Genomic DNA, 22,937 nt, shown 5'->3' on the forward strand with positions numbered 1-22,937 from the left:
GCTGCAGCTTCCATGAACTTTGCAGGAGTTGTAAGATCTCCATGGATGATATTTTAAGATCTTTTAAGCTCTAATGCAGTACTTTCTCCATGATTTTATTTCAGTTTGTCATTAATGCAAAGGAGGACACCAGATGAAAACCTGAAGAGAGCACCAAGCACAACCCAGATGCCTGAACACAGCTTTACGAAGCAGAACTTGCAGTGGCAATGCGTGTAGGAGCTTGATCAAAGAGAGATAATTAATCATGTACATACAGGTTGGATGAGGGGAAAAGGCCTGAGGAAAACCCACATGAAAAGTCTTCATCACACGAGTACTTACATTATTGCTTCATGGCTTTTTATGGCCTTAAACCCAAGCAAAAAAAAAAAAAAGACATTATCTAAGGTGGTCTAGGGAATACAGCAAGGATATACAGAGAGACTGAGGAAAGGGTAAATGGGGTTTTACACATTCCACATTTCATTTGCAAGGGATGGAATGGGCTGTTAAGACCGTTGGAATGATTTCTTGCATGGCAGAAAGCAGAAACTCAAGCAAAGAAAGCAAGATAAGTATGTATGTTTTAGCAGAATTCTTACTAACTACTAAATTATTATTGGCTGCATACCAAACACTCCACACAGTGATAAACAACTGCTCATTTTATTTCACCAAACAAAAAGCCCATTGAAGGATTTCTACTATTACTGCACTCACTGGAACTCACTTGAAAAATACAGTTTTGGACATACATCAAATACAACTTACAGCTGAATAGCTGCAGTGGTCTGACTGACTTTCCAAACATGTCAAGAAAATGTTCTGTTCTCCAGGCAAAAAGGAGAACAACAGAGCACAGCAGTGCACTAACAACAGGTATCAGACATTCCCTGGGGCTCAGAAATAGCTTCTCTTCTTAATTGTGGAGAGTTCAGCAACTGGCCCTGCTTTCAGGGCAACTGAGAGAGGGGGGTGGTTCATATCCAGCCCCTCATTTTTGGTGGCAATCCAGCAGAACCAGTAGGAATTCCCATATTTTGTCTTGCCACCAAAAAAAAGGTACATTTTCAACAGCTGTGCCAGCACAACAGCATTACCAAATGCACAGATTAAACTAGAAAACCGAACTGATCTCGGTAAAAAAAAAAAGTGTTGCTAAAAACGGTGCTGCTTCTGATGCCAGCATTGGTTCCATCCCCAGTGCAGAGTCACAAACAGCTGTGGCAGCACAATGTGGGGCCATAGGTGGTGGTGGCAGTGGCAGGGATGACAAAACCCTGAAGATGTGCAGCCAGGAGCAGGTTATGCAGAGCTGTGTACCAGGCTGTGTGGAACTGTCATTGTGACACATCCCATCTCCCTCAGAGGCAAGGCCAGTTATGAAATCCCTCTCTGCTCTTTGTCCTGGCTGCTGCAGTTTGTCACCTCCAAAATTGTGCCTATAGAACAGTTTTAGAAGCTGCATCCTAAAATGGATCCTGGGAATCATCTAGGTTATGGGGAAAAAAAAAATTACTACAATGGGGTTTTTTACTGAGGCTCTTTCAGAAGGTGCACCCATGTCCCACTTGAAGACCTGAACCCAAATTTGGTGAATGATGGCTCTGTAAAATGTGTGTTACAGGGTTTGTGCTCCCCACACCTTTCCTTTCCACGTGTTTACATCCCCTACATGTCTGTACAACACTACCAAATGCAATTCCTGCTCTGCTGTTATAAATAGCTACCCAAACTTAAGGAGACTAGAGAACCATTCTGTCCAGGTTATGTTCTGTGTTTGGCATGATTGCTTTAGGCTCTGCCTATATACCTATCACCTGATAATCTGTTGATTCTCAACATCTCTGAAAGGCAACTCTTATAGATCTGAAGCTGGGTTCTGTGACACATCAGTGCCTAAACCCTGTGAGCAGCTCTAGAAAGAAAAAAAGAAAAAAATCCTTAAATCTTTCCACCCTCCACAGCCACCACTCATTGGTGCAAAGCCCTTTAGCAGAATTGTTTAGACCACATAACACCCACAAGTCACAATTTATGAAGTTTGCCAGCCTAATCACTGTAGACTTTTTCAGAGTAGATCCCCACAGTAACAATTATTTTCTGCTTTACTGACTCAGGGAATTTCATTCTAGTTTTTCTCCCCTTACCTCCCCATCCACCCTTTTATTTCTAAGCCACATTTCTTCATTCTCTCTTGCACGTATTGTGCCTTTTGTGGCAAAAAAAAAAAGCCTGCAGCTATAGTGTTTCCCCATGTTGCTAGTGGAGACTGCCACAGCCTGCATAATTTGTCCCCTCAAATGCAGATCTGCCCTAAACCTTTTGGTTTATTTGTTTGGCCACACCGGTGAGTTTCGAGTTGTTCAGAAAAATTTGGAGTTTTTGGGGTTTTCAGTGAATTATCAGGAATTATCTGAATTACCTGCATTATCAGGAGCTTTTGGGTTTTCAGTGAATCCCTGTGAAACAGAGAATAGAGACTGCAAGTTTTATGTGTTTATTGTTACTGCAGCAGCACAAGCCGTGTGACACGAGCACAGCTCAGCTCCGTCTCTGGCACAGGCTTTGTTCTATGAAGGCACAAAAATCATTGCAGGCAATGGGATTTAAAAACATACCAACAGAAATCTCAGATCTTTTTTTCCTCGCTTATTTCCTTTTTAATGGGGATTTTTAAGTCAGCTTTACGTAAAAGCTTTACACACACACACACACACAGACGACTGAAGAGCAGACTTCCCCAACATTCCATCATTTTATTCCATGCCATTCAGCTTTAGTTTAGCGATGCCTCAGCACCACTCAGCAAGGCAGACCAGGGAAGGCAGCAAGGAGCTCCCACACACCCTTTTGTTCCACACGAAGCCAAACTCCACCCTCACGCAGCTTTTCCAGCCTGGCAAAACCCAGGAATCGCTCCATCCGTGAGGGCCGGCGGCGCAAACACAACACCTCAGGTGCACGGGCCTCACCTCCCGCCGGACCCCCAAGGCACCTTGCTGGCCCACCCGACTCCCAGCGGCCTCAGAAAGTGAAGTTATCACGGAGAGAGCCCGTACCTGGCCTGGCAGAGCCCCGCAGGATGCCGGCCTCGGGCGGGTGGGCGGTCCGCCAGCGGCGGGGCTCGAACCCGTCACCCTCCGTCCTCAGCCCGGGCCGCCACCGGGCGCCTCTCCCCGCGCCTGCTGCCGCCTCCCCGCCAAGCCTGCAGGGGTCGCTGTGGCGGGAGCGCGGAGTTACGCGCGCCGCGATTGGGCGGCGCTGAGCCGCGGGCCAATGGGAGGCGCCGACTCATCCGCGCTGCCGCCCGCCCGCCTCCGGTGCCATCTTGCCGCGGCCGCGGGGAGCCGAGCGGGCCCGGTCATGCCGCACTTCCAGGCCTGGGAGGAGTTCACCCGTGCCGCCGAGAAGCTCTACCTCGCCGACCCCATGAAGGTGGGATAGCCCGGCCAGGAGGGGAGGGTTCGCGGCCCGGCCATGGGAGCGGCGATCTGGAGGCGGCTCCGGCTGCGCGCAGCCCGGCGGGGGCGGCGGGCGGTGTCGGGCTGGGGGGATCGCTGGTGGCTCCACGGGGGAGGCAAGAATCGCAGAGTCTCAATCATTTAGCTTGGAAAAGACTTCTGAGATCGTCGAGTCCAACCTATGGCCGAATCAGCCATATTAAGTAGACCATGGATAACCCTGAGTGCCACGTCTGCTTATTTTTGGAACGCTTCCGGGGATGGTGCCTCCACCGCCTCTCTAGGCAGCCCTTTCCGATGTTTAATCACCCTTTATATGAAGAAATTTATTCTAATCCCCGCCCTAAGCCCCTCCTAGCACACCTTAGGGCTGTGTGGAGGTTGCACCGTGCTGTCAGGGAGTTTAGGGAGAGATAAGGTCATTCCTGAGCCTCCTTTACCCAGGCTGAACAACCCCAGCCCCATTGCCCTGCTCCTCCGTGTCCTTCCCGAAGCGACAGCCCAGAACTGGACACAGCACTGGCACTGTGGCCTCAGCAGTGTCGAACACAGGGGAAAAGCACCTGCGAGGAAGGTTATTGGACCATCCTTTTCTATGGAACGGGAGGAAACTCTCATTTACAGCCCCAAGAGCATCCCTAGGGAACGGTGTTACAGGCGGTGTTATTGGCAGCTGGGATGAACCTCAGGGGCTGAGCTTCAAAGTCATTGAGCTCATACCTGTGTGTTGGAAACCGAGGTTAAGAGTTCTGCTGACGTACCAACTATAAGCTTATTTTATCAGTTTATAGCATTTAAGACCTATATTATTTGAGTTTGTCCTTTCATAAGGTCAATATGTTGCATTGTTGCCTGCAGTGATGTTTCAGACTGGAAGGTGTTTGCATCCTAAAGAATAACTCCTCAAGGACTTAACTTCTTGGGTTTTGGCTGTTTCCTCTTTCTGGTCACTTTTTTTAATGCAAATACTAAAATTAATCCTAGTCTTCAGGAAAAGCATTGTAGTTCACCTAAAAAGCATCACAAGAATGTGATGTGAAACTCACACCTGAGAAATCTTGAGTAAAAAAGGCCTAGTGTTCTTCACCAAAAATAGGGGAATTAGAGAAACCTTCAGAAGATTAAATTAAACCTAATTATTTAAAGCAGATTAGCTCTGCCTTTTAATTAGCACAGAGACACCATATGTGATTGCTGCTGATGATAAAATTGCCCAGTGTGGCCTTCCTAGGCTCTGTGACATTGAATTAAATGAAAGAATGGATGTCATTGCAGCTGGGAGTTGCTCTTCCCCTTTCCTTAAAGGAAATCTCTTCCCATCCATGGCAGTAAATTTGGTTACAGAGGGGTTTATATAGGCCCTGTTGTCATAGCACAAGTACCCTCCTTTAATTTGACAGAGAAATAGCCCCAGGAATTTTGTAATTGGGCTTGCTGGGAAGCTGAAGGAAGAGCTGTGGGAGATGGATGTGTGTTCTGCAGCCTGGTACTGAGTGGTTCTGCCTTGGCAGGAGCAGGTTATTGATAGATTGAGTGTGTTCCAGCAGGTTATTGATACACTGAGCATGTTCTGCTGCCTGTGGCAGCCTCTCCTGTGCTTTTGGGGCTGCTCAGCAGAGAGCTGTGCTCCTGCACTGCTCAGGAGGTGGCAGTTTGGCAAACAGAAAGGGTCAGTCTGTGATGAGAGCCGCTCTGGAGCAGGAATTCCAAAATGTATTTGTAGCAAGGAGGTTGTTGACAAATCACTATTGACCATTAGCACAATGAAAACTGTTTGCAGTGTGAGTTCAGAATGCTCTCAAAGGCCACCCTGCTTTGTTTCTGATGTTAGCTGAGGCTGCAAACTGCTCAGGAGGAACCCCTTAATGCTCAGCCACCGAGGATGTGGATTTTTACCAGTGTGGCTTTGAGAACTTTGGTGATTTGAGGGTCCAGAAGGGCAGGGTGGGTTAGAGCTGTGATGATTACCACAGCAGAAAAAGTGGTGATGTTGAGCCTGCCCCACTCAGCTGATCCCTTTCCAGTCTTCATGTGGAGCTGCTCTTTTCTGAAGTGTTTCAAGCCTACAAACACAGGCCTGCAGTTGGTTTTTCTGGGGTGTGACACGCAGCCAGGGATGTCTCTTCTCAACACGACTCTCATGGTTTGTCCTGCCTGTCTCAGGGTCTCTGCAGCTGTTGTTGCTGAATTTGCAGGGGTTTTGAACATGCCCAGTGTTAACCTTGCTGATGCTGCTGGAAAAACCAGCCTGGATTGTAAGGCAGGGAAATGTGGTGGGTCAACTTCCACACCACCCTGACTGTGGGATTATTTACAGCTCCCACAGCACCAGAGCTGGGGACTGCCACAGGGGCTGAAAACATGGAGCAGAACATAATCATGGTCAAGGGTAGTCTGAGTGTGGGCACACTCCCTTCAATACATGCTGAGAATTGTTATCTGTCAGTGCTAATTCCTAAAATGTTTTTCATTTCAGGTCCGTGTTGTCCTCAAATACCGACACTGTGATGGGAACCTCTGTATCAAGGTGACAGATGATGTGGCTGTAAGTACAGAGCACATTCCCCTTGCAGAGCTGCTTGTGCCACTCACAGACTTCAGTTTTGCTGTCAGTCACCTTGGGAGCTCTTGCACACTGCCTTGAGAGTGCCTGACAGTTCTCTAAAACCTTGTATTCAGCCTTCCCTCGTAGCTGTGCCTGCATTGACACTGACCAGTCCAGGAGCATTTTCAAACTGGTGTTTACTGGTGTGAGTGGGTCTTTTTTACCTGCTCAGAGTGGTGAAATCTTCCAGCCATAGGCGAAGTTCCCTCTTTGTGATTAGGAGGCTGAGTGACAGCAGTGTTACAGCTAAGGAGTTGTTTTGCTGCAGCCCAGGCTGTTCTGGTATTCTGCAGTCCAGACACAGTATTCTGCCCTTCTCTTGCCTTCAGACTTGGAAAAGAGTCAGATTTTTCTTTCCAGGAAAAGTAGTCTGGCATTGGAATGTCAAGTGCCTGGAATGGATGTGAAACTCCAGTAAAGGCACTTCTTGATAGGGCAGTGGGGCTTGACATGGGTGAGCTGTTGGGTGTGGGGCACTGATAATGGAGAATTTAAGGGTTATTTTGTGGAAATCTCCTCTGGGGAAGTTGGAGTCAGGTGATTCACAAACATAAACTCTTCTGGGGTATAGGCTACCTTACCTGCTTTCAGTCAGAGAAGGATGTTACACCAGGTGGGGTGAAATGGGGACTGGTTTCAGGATTTTGGTTGGGTTGTTTTAGTGATTGGGGGTTTTGTTTGTTTGGGTGTTTATTTTAATCAGATTCTGTGTTCCCTATTTAGGACTGTCTTGGAAAAACAGGTTTTGCTTGGGATAGGAGAACCCCTTCAATGGGAAATACTGAATTTTATGTCCCTGGCAGTGTAACATGAAGGACTATGAAAGGCAATATAAGCTTGCTTTCAGAATATAAAGAATTGGCAAGTAACTTCAGGTTTAAAATCTGCTTCTATGTTTAGACAACACAAAAAAAGAGCAGCTTTAAAACCCAAGTTTCAACAGCTTTTTGGAGCTAGAAGAAACTAGGATAAATTCTGAGTTTCCCTGTTTTCAATATGGGAGTCATGAGCATTAGGGAGAAGCTTAAAAGCAAACACAGATAATGTTTGTGCTCTGAAGCAGGGTGGATGTGTTGGTGCTGCCTCCTGGTAACTGCTGAACACTTCAATGCTCTCCTTGTTTTGTGTGCTCCAAGCACAAATGAATACATAGCAGCTACAAACAAGATAAAAAGCAGCAGAAGTGAGATCTGATATCAGCAACTTTGTCTTGCAGTGTTTGCTGTACAGAACAGACCAGGCACAAGACGTGAAGAAGATTGAGAAATTCCACAGTCAGCTCATGCGACTCATGGTGGCCAAGGAGTCCCGCAGTGCTGCCATGGAAACAGACTGAAGGGCTGCCAAGAAAATCACTGCTCTGCTCATATTTCACTGGAAACAAATCTTTGGGATTGCAACAAAAAAAAAAAAAAAAAACAACTGGGGCAGGAGATGCTTTTATGTACTGAAGTGGACTGATGGCAAGTCTGAAGCATTTTCACCCCTCAGACTCCACTTTGGGAATCTAGGAGAATAAGTGCTTTCAATTGAAAGCTTATATTTATTTTTGGGTATTAAGCAACTATTCTTACACGTTAGGTATGCTAAGAAGACAAGTAAATATTTTAAATCTACAGTATGTTAATGCAAATTTGCTAGGCCACAGGCATACTTCTGGAAAGTTACTGTAAAATTTAATATAGATTTCATTGTGTTCATACCTTATGCTGGTGTATTCTCAAAATGAGAGGGTTTATTAATCAGATACTGTAGCATGGTGGCTGGGTTTAATAAATACTTACATACATTATATAAATCTGTTGGGTTTAGAATAACAGATGTTTTCTGAACTGAAATGTTGAAATTGCCAATTTGTATTACCTCTGTCGCTGGCAGCACTCAGTCATAAGATGTGCAACATTATCCATAATGCAGTTTGCAGAACTCTTTTATTGGCTAAGTGATTAAACTTCTGTATCTCAAACATTAAAACAGAACTTCACTTGAATATTCCTAGAGATTTGTGAGAAACTGGGAGGTTTTTTTTTTGCTTGTGCAAATACTGTTACTAAAAAACAGTCAGTGGCTTTTTTACATACTTGAACTATTTTGTACTAGCAGGGGTTTGTTTCCCCAACCTTGCTTCAGGCAGAGTTGAAGTATATCAGCAAGACAAATTCTAGAAGCTCTTGCCTGTTATGCTAATAGAAAATATCCAGCTGAACAGTACCCAGATTCCTTACTCCAGCAGCTTGTTAACTGCAATTGCAAATGTTACATGTGGCAGGTGGATGTCAGCCAAATGGATAAATGGATGCAAACACCTTAATAAATACTTAAATACCACTGTCAGAAATAGACCAATGCTCCTGTAGCTTAGATGTGTTTCTCACAGTAACCTCTGGTAGGCTGATGGAAGCTTTAATTGTCTCTTGTAAAAAAGCTTTTTGTTTGAAAACCCAGTAGCTAAAATTGATACTTGCTTTAACTAGGTCTTGCATACTTGAAAACAGAGGAACATTTTCATGTAATTAGGCTATTGGTATAACTAGGTGCTTTCAGAACTGATTTTTTTGGGGTTAAACCAAGCCACAAAAGTAAAGCAGGACCATACTTGTAGTGGCATTTTTATATAACAAAACAACCTATTTAGGTAGCTACCTGCTGTCACTTACATAAAAATAATGGAGCTACTGGGAAGCAGTGGACTTTCCACATTTGCCAAAAGCTTGGAGAAAACCCACCAGGCTTGAATATTGCATTAGAGTACCCTTGCAACTGAACATAGAATGTTGCACGTTGTTGGAAAATACTGCAGCACTAAATTCCTGGTGACTGCTCAAAATTCTGGTGTGCAACAGTGACTGGTATGTGTGTAACATTTTTGTATTGGCTTTTGAAATATAAATAAAGCCAGAGAGAAGGCTGGACTTGTTCATTGTTAAGCTTTCATGAGATACTGTAATACTGAAATTTTTCTTTGGTGCTCCAAATAACTTTGCTAATATTTTCAATAAAGTAGTAGAGACACTGGGTGTAGCAAGTGGCTGAAAGGCTTCAGCTTTACACCCCAGCAGGTTTTAGAGGAGGAGCAATTACAGCACTGTATGTTAGAGCAGCAGCTTTCAGGCAAAACAGGCAAGGGAATACATTTCTACTTCTCTAAATTCAGAAATTATTTCCCCAAAACCCTGGGGAAATACTATTGCCACTTTTGTAAGAGTGATGTGTTGTTAAGCTTGTTCTCCATATACTCAGAAAACACTAGAGTGGTTCTGTGTAGCCAGAATGCCAAAGAAAATATTACAAGGCTGCTGCTTAAGAAAATTAAATGGTATGGAAACTTGTTCAGAAAAATAGAAATGCTTCATAACTTAGTCCTGGAATTTCAGCCACTTCCATACTGTGTCCATGGGGCAGTAGAGAAGCTCTGAATCCAAGCTCTGTCTCTTTCCTGCCTATGCTCTTGCTGAGAGTTTGTGTGCTTATGTACACTGATCCCATCCCTAATAAACATCCCCTGAGCTGGTCCATCATGTTGCCAGCTCCTCGAGTGTCTCCTCTGCTTTGTGATTAAAAATCAGTGTATTGTGGCTGCTGCAGCAAAGGGGAGCTCACAGTCCCTGAATCTGCACTGGGCAGCCCAGCCTGCCAGGGACTGCTGCTCTCAGCCAGGAGCTGTTCCAGTTTCAGGCTGCAGTCAGGCAGGACACATGGGCAGCCTGTGCAGTGACAGACAGGTGACCCTTGCAAAAATGGAATGATGAAAAAGATAGGATGCTTTTCCCTGCTACAGCCAGTTTTGTTGCTGCCTGTTAGTTATCTTCAGTAATTGTTCTGTTTAGTGAGAGCAGTTTAATAAAAAGATAGGGGCCTTGTTATTGCTCCAAGAACTTGGGTTAGTTTACCCATGGAATTTATTCTGTTTCTCTGGGGTTCTCACCTGCTGGGTTCCCTGAGCATCTTGATTTCAATTCTTTGTGCAAAGCACTTCATATCTGAGCTCTCTCTTATATTCAACTACTTACATGCAACCACTTCTGTTTCCAATATTAGGGGTTTGAACCCTGAGCTGCTGCATATGTAATGCATTGTGGAAGGGTATTCTGGAGTGCAGGAAGATTTTTAAATTATCTGGAGAAGTGAGAAATGAGAAGTTTAATCACAGGTCTTTGTTTTAGAGAGCCTTTTGAAAAAGGCTTTCCTATTAAAGTCCTGACCTAACTTCTAGGAGTGACAGGTTTGTTCTGGAAAACTGGATGCTTTTGTGCTGGAGTCTGTCAAAATGGGAAATGGAGCCAAAGCCAAGCAGGTGCTTTTAAAAATGTTTTAACTTGTCAAAAGAATTATGTTTCATCTCAGTAAGTTTCTTCACACAGTATAAAAGTGGGTAACACTCAGCATTTTGCTGGAACAAATGTGAGGAAACTGTTTTCTGTCAGTAGGACTGGGATGATCACTTGTTACTGTAGGCTGGTCTTAAAGGATTAAGTCAATTTTAGATGTTCTTCTGTGGTATTTGCTGGGTCTCCAGGACAAAGGAGGAATTGAGAATCTGACTCCATGTTCTTAGAAGGCTATTTTATGATTTTATATTAAAGAATGCTATATTAAAATTATACTAACAAATAGAGAAAGGATATTTACAGAAGGTTTAACAAGATAGTCCTGACACTGCTGGACCTTGCTTGGTCATTAAGTAAAAACAATTCACATGTTGGATAAACAATCTCCAAACCACATTCCAAAGCAGCAAATCAGGGAGAAGTAAATGGGATAATTTTTTTTTCCTTTTTCTCTGAGCTTCTCAGCTTCCCAGAAGAAGAAATCCTGGCAAAGGGATTTTTCAGGAAATATAACAGTGACATTCTTAGGTGTCCATTCTGCTCTAGGGAGGATGAATCTCCTCACTTTGATCACCTGGAAGAAGGATGGAACCACAGTAACCTTACCCACCGGTGCTTTCTCACTGCTGGCCTGGGGCAGCACAAAACTCTCACAGGAATTACTCTGTAACACCTCTTCAATGAAGTTTGGATCTGAAATGGAAGTACAGAGAGAATAAATGGGTTTTTTTCTGTAAATTTATTACCTAGGCTGCAGATTATGCACAAGTCCAGACCCTTGAAGATTCTGTGAGCATTAGTGGGTGTCCTTAGGGAGAAGAGCTTAGTTGGAAACTGGTATTCCTTGTACAGTGCTGTGTGCTGAGGGACCTTCCAATTGACTGATGCAAAGCTGTTGTGATCAAATAAATCCAAGGAGTCCTTTTGTTAGATAACTGTCTTAAAGGAGCTTCACTTTTATTTTTTTTTTAGGAGAGACTAGTCTGTGAAGAACTACATCTAATTCCTTGCTTGTGTTAATAGTGATTTGCTTTTCAAGACATGGGGGTGTATCCTCTGAAATACCAATACTACTTTAAGGGTAGATGCTGTGTGACTCAACACAACTTTTGTTTATAAAGATATTATCTGTTAAAAAGAGCTTTGGCAGTTCGAGGACTGGTATTTAAATACAAGCAACGGTTGAATTGTCTTTATTGCTGGGGATGACATAAAAACATGCCTTTCATCTCTCATTACTTTCACATAAGCAGATCTTTAGTCTAAGTGGACTCTTCAGGCTGGCTTTCAGATAAACCTCCCCACCCTGATGCTGGGCTGAAGTGTGTGAGTCACTACAGGCTGGAGACAGATGTGGGCTTTTTAGTCTGCAGAAATGTTATTTTTGAGACGAGAATGATGCTTAAATGTATTTTAGCAGCAGATTAGTTACTCAGCAGAATGCAAAGCGTGCTAGTTTGTTAACCCCTGCTTGTTATGCAAAATGTGTGCGTGCCCAGTACCAGCTCCAGCAGAATAAATGCTCTTGGGAGAAAGTGGGCTTGAACTGGACCATGTAACACTGAGATCTGTGGGAACTGAGCAAATAAAACCATGGTCATGGCACGATAGCAGAGTTAACTGCCTTCCTGCAAGCCCAGGCCCATGCTGTGGAACATGAGCTTTGTTCCTGGTGAAGGTGAGTCCTTATGTTCCTACACTGTGCCAAGGTGGTTGTAGGGGTGTGTTCCTGGAGCCCTGTGATGGGAAAGCAATTACTCTCTGCTATTCTAAAAGCATTTTAAGCCCTGGGTGCCATCCCTGAGTGCTCTGGTCTTCCAGCAGGAGCCAGTGTGCTGGACCCATTATGACTCCTCAAACAGACAGTTCCTGGCTGTTGGGAATATTTGGATTACAAAACCAAGAGTATAGAGTTTCTCTTAAATTGTAGTGCTGGTATTTATGAAAGTGTTTTCCATTTATATCAAGACCAGCTCTGAAGATATTTTGCTTTGTTTAGCAAGTTTTGGTTTTGTGCTCACATTCTTTTGCTGCCTTTTTGGTGGCAATTCTTGGTAATTTTTTTAGAACTTAAGACATCAGTCATACCGTGAGATCTGGGATAGATTGGTTTGGTTTTTTATTATTTCCTTGGAAGCTGTGTGAGCTTGTTGGGTTCTTTTTATGTCTAGAAGACATGTTCTTCTGTGTATGAAAGGACTGATCTGCATTGTCCTGCCTTTACTGAGAACCTTCCTGAGCTACAGGCTGTGTTTACAGCAAGATTCCAAGGACTGGCTCCTTGGAGAGGGGCTTGAGCTCTCTGCACACCTCCTGGGTGGCTGTGCTGGCTGGTAGTGAGCAAAGGAGAGCTCAGGCAGCTGAAATATGCATTTTAACTGGGCTGCTCATGCATGTAAATGCAGCCACCTCCGCTGCAGCCCTGCTGGCATTGTGTGCCCGGGAGATGAAAGGCTCGCCCCGGGCGCTGACAAATGAGCCCTGGCAAAGCGAGTGCGGCTCCAAATGCTGCTCTGCAAAGGCGTCTGCTCGGGAAGGAGTCAGCCAGGCAGGGGATGAACCAATGCCTCAGACACGTCCTGTGAAATCCGGGGTCTTGCTTTAAGTTGCCTCAAAAAAATAGATTTTTGAATTTGGGGGTGGGAGGCAAACTGACCTTTCAGTCATAGACAGTGAGAGACATTATTCTCACTCTCAGAAAAGTCTGCATTGTGGGCTCTTTGGGATCAGTTGTTGGATTAAAAGGGAAAATAATCTAGGTGTCGGCTCTTTTTTCCTGGAGAAGCACAGGTAGAAGAAAGAGAAAACAATTCTCATCTCTACTTGCTGCTCCTGTTGTTTTTGCACATGTGGAATGTGTTAGGAAGATTGTTTACCTGAAGTGATTTGTCAATTGGATTCTGCTGAAGATTGTTTTGTTTCCTTAACCAATTGGAAAAAGCTGTGTCCTGTCTGTCTGGAGACAGTCAGGAGTTTTCTTTAGCATTCTTTATAGTATAGCAGCTCTTTAATATAGTATAGTATAAATAGTATAAATAAAAGTTTAATAAAGCAATTATTGAACATTCTGAATCGATGGAGTCAGATACCAATCATTCCCTACATCAGGGACTCCCTACGTTACTATAGGTGGGTTTTTTAAAAAACACATTTTTCTGTGGCAGTGCTCCCATGTAGCTGAGGTCAGGAACCAAAGGAATAAACAAATTTCATCAGGGATTGTTGGTTTGTGCCCAGAGGCAAACCTTCTGTGCTTGCTCACACAGCAGAGCCGGGTGACCCGTGAGTAAAACCCTGCAAAAAAAGCAGCCGTGGTTTGAGCAAACAGCTGCTCTGCAAAGAGCTCCTGACCCTCCACAGATGTTGGTGGTGCCATGAATGTGCAGGCTGGGATTCCACAGAGCCTTGGCTGCTGGTCCCCCTTGCCCCTAGCGCTGATTCCAGCGGGTCTGAGCCTCAGCTGAGCTGTTCCCATTCACCAGAGCATCAGAAAACCCCTTGATGTTCTGGAGAGCTGCTGGTGTGGTGTTCCAGCTGGTTGGTGTGCTGAGATGGTCACAAAAGGTCAGCTGAGGGCTCCTGGTTTCTCTATTGAAGGCGCTTGAGAAGGTAGTTTCATGTTCGGACTCAAGTGTTTATTATTTCTTATCAGAAATAGAGGACAGAGAAGATTGCAAATCTTCATTAGTTAAAATAGCCAAACAGAAAAAATGCAATTTAAAAAAATAGCCAAACAGGAAAAAATGCAAATTTTCATTAGTTAAAATAGCCATTGTGCTGGCTTTGGCTGGGGTAATTTTCTGTACAGTGCCTGGTGTGGGGCTGTGGTTTGGGTTTGTGCTGGAAGCAGTGCTGATAGCAGAGAGATGTTTTTGCTGTGGTTGGGCAGTGCTTGCACACATCCTCAGGGCCTCTCCTGCTCCTCGCCCACCCAGCAGGGAGAGGCTGGGAGGGGTCAGAGATGCCCAGCTGACCCCCTGATCCAAGGGACATCCCACTCCAGGGAATCCTGGCCAGCAGGTAGAGCTGGGGAGGAGCAGGAAGGGAGGGGGGATGCTGGAGTCACTGATCCCCCAGTAACTGCTCTGTGGGATGGAGCCTTTCCTTCCAGGAGATGCCTGAACACCTGCCTGCCCATGGGAAGCTGGGAATTCATTCCTTGGTTTGCTTTTCTTGCATGTGCATCATTTGCTTTACCTCTTAAAATGTCTTTATTTCTATCCATGAGTTTTCTGACTTGTACTCCTCTGAATCTCACCCTGATCCTGCTGGTGGGGGAGTGAGTGAGTGACTGTGGTGCTTGGCTGCCAGCTGGGGTTAAACAGTGCCAAGTGTCTGTGTGGAAGCTGTAATAAAGGGTTGTGACCCTGGCACACAACACAGTTGCATTTTTAACTTTCATCCCATAGAAGTTATGTTTACTATGAAATTCAGCACAGTCTTGTTTGTATGTAAGTGAAATCTATGTAGTCCTACAGAAGAAAGGTGGACTGCTCCTAATGTTTTTGGTGTCTCAAGAAAAATAGTACAGAGTAGTTTGTGAAGATAGATGCCACAAAAGGGTAGAACTCAGCCAGCACATTTGGTGTGGAAGGAGAAAACTACGAAAAAGGACAAAACTTACTTACAGAACAGTTTAGGGACATGTCGTTAAAGAAGACTGGTTTTTGATTTAGGTACTATTGCTGCTCAAAACAAAAGAGAATGAGAGCTACCCCAAAGGCTCTGGGCAAAGGACTGCTTGAGCAGACTGTGATGGTTGGGCTGAAGAGGTTGAAAGATGTGAAAGGAATCTTCATCTGTGATCACAGGTCTGTCTGTCTGTCAAGAGCCCAACAGTCCAAACAGGAGCTGAGGTGGCGGGGAGGTGATGGAAAAAGAGGATTGGATCTTAGGAGTGAAGTAATAGCTGAAAACTGAGACAGAATGGTAAAACCCCAGAAATTATAAGGAGTTTATTGTTTGCTTGTTTTGTTTTTCCTGGTGGGATGAGCTGCTACAACTTGACCTTCTGAGGCTTGTTTAGCTCTCTCTGCCCAAGTTTGCAAGACAGGCCTTGGAGAGAGCACAGCTTCAGAGAACGACAACACACGAAAATCCAAGTTAGATGCATTTTCAGCATTTTCCTTCTGTCAAGCACAGTCTGTCTTTCTCTCAAGTTCTGCCACCTGAGCTCTTCAGTTCTCTGTCTCAAGGTTGTTTATTGTATCTTATCTATAAAATATTTTCTCCTGTCCTGCCAAGGTCTGTTCAACAAGGCACTCTGCCTGCCCCTGGGGGGTTGTTATGTCTTTATACTAAAAACTACATATACAATATTTACAATTACTTTCCAATACCTATCACCTATGTTAGACAGTGAGCTTCTCCTCTAAACCAATCCAAAAGTGCCAACATCACAGCAGAGATGGAGGCCAAGAAGAAGAAGAAGGAGAAGGGCTGGACACGCCCAGATTCCTCCATCTTGCCCCCTGAACCCCCATTCTAAAAACCCCAAAAAATCTATTTTTTCACCCTGTGATAAATTCGCTATCATTCTACTTAAACTGTCGTGGCTTGCAGATCTTCATATAAGGTTGGTAGTTTGCTCCATGGGTCATAAAACCGCAGGCACCTTGGGCTCTGTGCCTGGGTTTCTGAGTCCCTGGCAGGGAGATTGTTAGTCCAGGACAGCCAGAGGGATGTCCTGAGTTCCGACAGGCGGATCCCAGCTCCCAGCAGCTCCTGGCTCTGCCCAAATCCCGCAGGGCATCTCCCAGGCGGCGTTCGCAGCCCGGGACGCTGCGGGGACAAACCTGCGGTGCTCCGGAGCCTCTGTGCCCGGACAGAACGACATCTCCCGGCGGCTGCGGAGCGGGGACACGGCCCCGGAGGCTCGGGGGGCTCGGGGGGCTCGGTGCCCGCTCCGGCCCGGCAGGTGAGAGCGAGCGGCGGGCGCGGTCCGGGATGGAGCGGGCGCGGTCCGGGATGGGTTTGGGAAGTTCCTGGAGGGATGCGAGCGGCGGGGAGAGGAACTTTGGCTCACCATGCGCTAAAGGAAAGCGATTTTCCATCCATCCATTCCGTGTGCCCCAGCCCGCTTCGGGCGCTGAACCGAAGGTCCGTAAATGCCAGGGATCTTAAGAGTGCGCAGGGCTCTGCTGCTGCTCCAAGGATTCCTGACAATGGGAATTGTTCCAGTGTGGATAAAGCGCTGGGACTGCTGGGGGCTCTGTGCTGATTTCGGGAACAGGAAGGTCCTAATCTGTATTCCTGGTAGGGGAGCGTGTGTGGCATCCCCAACAGCTGGAGCCAGAGGTAAGTTGGAATAAAACATTGAAACTAAAAAAGGTAATGGAATAAAAACATTTAAAAAAAAAGTTTTATTTTTTTATGGAATAAAAACATTTTTTTAAAGTTTTATTTTTTATAAATAAAAACCATAAAAAATTTACCAGTGCTTATGGAATAAAAACATTTTTTAAAGTTTTATTTTTTTATAAATAAAAACATAAAAAATATGTTCTATATATGTAACATATATAGAACATATATATAGAACATATATATATGTTCTATATAACATATGTGTATGTGTCTATATATGTATATATATACACATATACACATATACACATGTTATATATATATGTAACATATATATAGAACATATATATAAAACATAATTTTTTGTGTTTTCCATAAAACATTAAAATTATTTTATTTTATTATTAAACTCTCCATAAAATTGTTATTTCCATAAAATTGCTATGGAAATAACAATTTTATTTAGCGTTCCTCGGGAGCGTGGCCAGGTTTCCCTGTTTAGTTAAAGTAAGGGCCTTTAACTATTGGCATGTAAATGGTTTCGTTTTGGTTTATTTGCTTATTTCTAAATGGGGATATGAAATTGAGGTTTTATTTATTTATGGATAATTTTGCCAGACCTGAGGATGATTTGATTGAGTACTTTATGCATAATTCCCTTTGCTGAACAAGCGTTTTAGGCATGAGAAGAAAACCTTGTAAGTTTAATGCCCATATTTTGTTGCATAACTGAGCAATCTGCAAAGACTAAGGAAATTATGTACTCTGCTCAAGCTGGGTTTAGTTTGTCAGAATTCAGCTGGGATTTTGATTGCCCAGGAGTTCAAACATACCATGTCCAAATGCATTGCTTAATTTTCTAACCCTATTGAATTAGGCTGCTTTCTCTTCCCTTCTTTTCCCAGCCTTGCTTTACCTTAAATAAGAGAAATTGGTAATTTTAGGTGAATCTACAAGATAGGATCAGTCTTAGAAGCCAATGTCTCAGAGTTATCAGAGAGCCACAAAAGCAGGGTTCATGTGTGGATTGGCCCTGCTCTTTGGGGATGCTGTGCTTCTCCCCTGAATCAGATATTGCTCTGTTTGAAGTAAGCTAAAGCTGAGGCCTGAGTGCACAGATTGCTAATGCTTACTGAAAATCGATGGAAGATAGTCCCCAAAAGCAATTAAGCAGCTTTGAAAATCAATCCACAGTTGAAGTTGTCCAAGGACAGGGATTAGATCTTTGTCAGAGCTGAAGTCTTTGTGGGGAAGGTCCTGGCACAGTGTCAAGTTCATGGCTCTTTGTTCTGCATCTTTTCCAGTCTGAATTCATTTCCAGTCAAAAAATCGTTAAAAATTTGTTCAAACTTGTGTGTGATTTGCTAAACTCTGCTGGCTTGTTGTTTTTCCCAGAATTTGTTGTTTTATTTCGTGTGATCATAGCGTTGAAGTAAATAATTTGAAATAGAGCATGGTGGGTAATAACCAGTGCAGGCAAAATCCACATGCAATTTGTCTGTATGAATTGCCCAAAATAGGCTTTGTATTACTGGGTGTTTTAAAAGGCTTTTTTGCTCCCTGTTGATTTACTGTACTTCAGGTATTTGGTCATTCTGTAGGATAACACCGTTCCTTTCAGCCTGTTTTTTATCCAGGGTTTCAACAAAGCTTTCAGACCTGCCCAGGATTTTTAGGCATCAAATGGCAATGTTTTAATCTTGTAAGCACTGTGAAATAAGCTCAGGCTCCTTAGTGGAAGGACCAATTTGTTCTGAGTAATTACAACAGGTAAATGAAAGTGTTAGGGGTAATAATTCTGGAATGGTAATACTCCCAGAAATTCTTGTTGCTTCAGTAATAGTTTGTCAAGTAATTTGTCAGTGGAGAAATGGCAAAGCAGAGCTGGGGGTGGTAGGTGAAGCACAGCTTATAGCTCTAGGCAAAATAAATTGATTATTTTACATGTTCCTATGCACATTTCTGGTTGGAGTATTCAAATTCTGTGGGCAGATGAGCAGAGGTAAAGCCTTGCCTTTATGGTAGAATGTTCACTATTTCATTGAGCCTACAAGAGTATTTTCTCCATGCCATGCACAATCCCAGAACCAGGGCAGACTTCTGCAAAGTGCAAGTTCCAAATGTGGCAAATAGATCTCTAATTACTGTCTAAGTCCCTGAAGAAAAGTCACTTGGAAAGTAGAGCATCTTGCTTCTCTCTGAAGAGCTTTGGTCTGCTTGTAATTAATGTTGAAAATACTTTTTTCCCTTCTGAATACGACTGCTGGAAAAGTCCTGGATTCTTCCTCTGCACACATTATTTTTAATTAAAAGCATCACTGTGTGTGTAAATGGGTATTTACATAAATGGTAAAGCACAAAACATCATCTTCCAAAGTGGCATTTGCTGAAATATCTTGGTCATGCTAGACATGGCAGGATGGCTGGCAATGATTTGAATATACCCTGGGGTTTATGGCTGGTTCTTTTAAGCAGCACTCTGAGTTTTTTATGTCTATTTGAGCATGTTGTTGTTGATTAAATGCTTTCTGATTGGCAGGGCTGGGAATATTTTTGTGGGAATTGTGGCAGCCATGCTTTGTTAGTTGTTCTCTCTGATCGTGCATTTGCCAGAATGAAGGAATGACCTGTGATCCTGTTTGTGGAGGGATCCTGCTGGATTAAAGAACAGGAGCTGTTTGACAGGTTTCCTCTCTGAAAATTGAGCTGTCACCTGACATTTCTCCAGCTTTTTTCTTTTTTTTTTTTTTGAAACATTTCTGCAGGAGATTATTAGGTGTAATCCATGGGACAAGAAAGGGCTCAGCAAACTTCTGGGTTTTGTTGTTTCTTTGTGTCTCAAGGAATTCTCCTCACATTTATTGCGCCCAGCAGTCAAATCTTGTTCATCTTGTGAATTCTGCAGTTAGGACACACAGCTCTTGCTCTCCCTGTTTGTTCTGTATCTGCAGCCTGGGTGGGCTTTGCTGTCTGATAGAAAACAAATCTTCCTCTCAGGTAAAACACCCATGTTTGATGAATCAAAACCCAAGCTCTGTTGGAGGACCAAGCCCTCTTCGGTGCTTCATCAAGAGAGTTAATTGCTCTCATCTGGTGGGTACAGGTAGTGCATGTCTCTAGAAATCTAAACAGAACTTAAATACTGTTATTAAGGGAGAGATAAAGTAGCAGGAATTGTTCTTGTTACATGTTTACTCTGGCACATCCTTTGGTGTTGCAGTTATTTGACAGAAAATGATGGCTACCATCTGCTCCCCTCCTCTGGCATCATTCAAAGTTCCTTTCCTCATTGGGAATGAAGTTTCTGTAGAGAGACAACAAGTTCTGATCTCTTCCTGTTTCCATAGTCACATTTAATATTCTTTATTCTTTTTGCATTTATAGCTCTAGGCAAAATGAGTTGATTATCTTATAGATTATTTTGCACATTTCTTGCATTATACTCGGAGTATGCAGGTTTTGTGGCCAGGGAGTCTGGTGTCTCAGAAAAAGAAGGAAATCTGAAATAATAGATGAAGGGAGGAGTCTCTCATGGAGACAGATATCATTGAGGGAGGAGGGATATCATCAAGGAAGGAGGGATTGTGGCATCATAGAAAAAGGAGGAAATGTGGAAAAGTTGGACATCACAGAGGATTGAGGCACACTGAGGAAGGAGGAAGTGTCACACATGGGAAAGAGAGAGTCTGGCACCATGAAGGAAGGAATGTGGCATCAATGAGGAAGGAAGGAAGGAGTCTGGCATCACAGAGCTATGATGGATTTGGACATCTCAGAGGTAAGAAGGAGTGTGGCATCCCACATGGAAAAAGGAAAGGAAAGGAAAGGAAAGGAAAGGAAAGGAAAGGAAAGGAAAGGAAAGGAAAGGAAAGGAAAGGAAAGGAAAGGAAAGGAAAGGAAAGGAAAGAAGGAAAAAGGAAAGGAAAGGAAAAGGAAAGGAAAGGAAAGGAAAGGAAAGGAAAGGAAAGGAAAGGAAAGGAAAGGAAAGGAAAGGAAAGGAAAGGAAAGGAAAGGAAAGGAAAGGGGAAGTCTGTCATCATAGAGGTGAGAGTGAATCTGCTATCACAGAGGAAGGAAAGAGTGTTGCACAGAGGTAAGAGCAAGTCTGTCATCAGGAAGGAAGAAGAAAATGTCATCACTGAGAAAGGAAGAGAGGAGTCTGACATCACAGAGCTGGGTATCATAGAGGTAAGAGGGACTGTGGTGTCCTGAAGGAAGGAGGAGGTCTGGCATCACTGAGAAAGGAAGAAATCATCAGAGATAAGCGAGAGTCTGATATCGCAGAGGAAAGGAATAATGTGATGTCACAGAAAAAAGCAGGAAATCTTCACTACTGGAGGATGGAGTCTCATCCTAAAGGTAAGAGGGAGACTGGTGTGACAGAGGTAAGAGGAGGTCTGGCATCACAGAAGGTGGAGGTCATCTTGCATCACATGGAAGGAGGGATTTTGGCATCACAGAGGTTTGAGGGAGTCTCACATCATGGGGCAAGGAGCACATTCTCATTCGTGCTGCCCTTACCTCATTTAAATTCACAATGTGCACCTCATCTGTCTTGCAGTTTGCCAGAAAATTCCTCTGGCAGTCTTTATATTCATCGTTTTTATCTCCCCACCTTCTTTTAACTGAAGGGTTGTCATGTACTTTGTTCTTACGTACCTCAAACTGCTTGCACTCTTTTTTAATTTTTCTCCTCTAAAGCACCACATATACATCAATTCTGCATGTTTTAATAATTAAAGGTTTCAGTAACACAGTTTTCTAACAGTGCTAATACAAAAAGCTGGTAAATCTGCTAGCTGAAAAGATCTTTCCCTCCCTGATTCCATGGAAGAATCTTGAGACTAAGAGTGATGGAAGATCCTGCAGTAAACAGGAGGGGACCTGCTGTGCTGTACCACCAAGCAGCTTGGGATGAAAACAAGTCTTATCTGGAGATCAGGGCAGGCAAAACATTGGCAATAACACCCTGGCAGGGCAGGAGGGCAACCTTTTACTCTGCACTGCTGGAGGATTTGGTGAAGCTAAAATTAGAGCCCAAATTTGCCTTAAGGCCTGAGGAACAATTACCCCGATCTCATTTCCTTATCTGTAATATCTCACTCGTTTGGTTCATTTCCACCTCCTCTGTAAAACGCAGATGCTGGCACAGGATGAGGAGGGGAACCTCATTACTGCTAGAAGCTCTAGTGGAAGGCAAAACAGAACCACGTGCTGCTCATAATTTCTTTTCAGGCACTAGGAATGAAATGGTGAAGTAAAGCTCAAAATGTTGTGGCTAAGAATTGTTTAAAAAAATTGTTGCTGGCATGGTATCCTTTCCTCTTTTTACTGGAAGATGGGGTTTGAGAGAGCTTTCAGCTGTCTTCACCCTCCATTGTATGCCAGGCTCTTGTCACTTCTCTGCACCTGTGCAAAAAACCTCTTCTTGCTGGGATTTGAGGGTCATTAAATAGAGTAAAGGCTGGATAGGATAAATGGGATAAAATCTTTGCATGATCTCACCTTGATGCATTATTATGGTAGTTTGAACAGCTCTTTCACTCTTAATTATCATGAACAGTGCTGATTTAAGAGTTCTTCCGTGACTTTTCTTCCTGCAGAGTCTGAAACAGAAATTATTGCAGATGGAGAGTGTATCTCTTTTCTCCTGAATCATGCACACAGTCATTAGATCACATTTATGGGCATCACACAGATCCCAAGCTGGATTCTGTCAGTTTGTGCTTTTTTAGACTCTTGAAAGAGAGTGGGTTTGTTCAAACATAATAGATGCAAAATAAGGAAAATTGAGATAAACAAATCATGTTTTTAAGCAGCACAGAATAATGTGTAGGACATGGCTTTAAAAGAAGAAGTAATGTTGCTCAGATATGTGTTGTTGTAAATTGAGTTTCTTCCTCTTAAGAAAGCAGTGATTTAAATAATGATTGGGGTCTGAGCTTTGGCTGGCCAGTGGTTACAGGCATTCTGCCCCGGGTGAGGCAAAGTACATGACAGTGAACTTAGTCCCGTGCTACTTTTCTTTTATGCTTAGTTACACTTGGGTGCCTGTGGACTTTCAGTGTGGTACTGGAGAGTTAAGAATGGATTGTAATTGTAGGAAAAACGAGGTGGGAATGTGTTGTGTGAGGTGCTCAAGCATTCCTCTGGAATAACGTGCCTGGAAGGACAAGTGCTGTAAGTGCCAGCTCTGGGTGATGCAGAGGTGAGAGATGAGAATTGACTCCAAGTTCTCAGAAGGCATAGATT

General features: G+C 43.7%; 2 protein-coding genes and 1 long non-coding RNA gene across 5 annotated transcripts in view; 2 read left to right on the forward strand and 1 right to left on the reverse strand.

Annotated features, from left to right (window-relative positions):
* Nucleotides 1–1,765: 1,765 nt before the first annotated feature.
* On the reverse strand, nucleotides 1,766–3,175 carry LOC135446060 (uncharacterized). The gene is made up of 3 exons (XR_010439656.1): nucleotides 3,045–3,175; nucleotides 2,408–2,444; nucleotides 1,766–1,900 (listed from the first exon to the last, which is right to left on the reverse strand). It is a non-coding gene; the product is annotated as an uncharacterized LOC135446060 (long non-coding RNA).
* An 86-nt stretch (nucleotides 3,176–3,261) lies between these two features.
* SRP9 (signal recognition particle 9) lies at nucleotides 3,262–8,963 on the forward strand. Its single transcript, XM_064709489.1, has 3 exons — nucleotides 3,262–3,420; nucleotides 5,923–5,991; nucleotides 7,268–8,963. The coding sequence occupies exons 1-3, from the start codon at nucleotides 3,262–3,264 to the stop codon at nucleotides 7,385–7,387; spliced, it is 348 nt and encodes a 115-aa protein (XP_064565559.1). The 3' UTR covers nucleotides 7,388–8,963.
* A 1,897-nt stretch (nucleotides 8,964–10,860) lies between these two features.
* EPHX1 (epoxide hydrolase 1) overlaps nucleotides 10,861–22,937 on the forward strand; it is a 31,116-nt gene continuing 19,039 nt past the window's right edge. Inside the window, exon 1 of one of the 3 annotated variants that reach the window (XM_064709490.1) lies at nucleotides 10,861–12,057. In XM_064709490.1, coding sequence (XP_064565560.1) covers nucleotides 12,024–12,057 — 34 coding nt within the window. In that variant the 5' untranslated portion in view covers nucleotides 10,861–12,023. Of the gene's footprint in view, nucleotides 12,058–16,276; nucleotides 16,297–16,656; nucleotides 16,677–22,937 lie in introns of those variants that run through there. The other 2 variants (XM_064709494.1, XM_064709495.1) reach the window with 2 other exon arrangements.

Source organism: Zonotrichia leucophrys, chromosome 3, assembly GCF_028769735.1.
Source record: "Zonotrichia leucophrys gambelii isolate GWCS_2022_RI chromosome 3, RI_Zleu_2.0, whole genome shotgun sequence".
NCBI lineage: Eukaryota > Metazoa > Chordata > Aves > Passeriformes > Passerellidae > Zonotrichia > Zonotrichia leucophrys.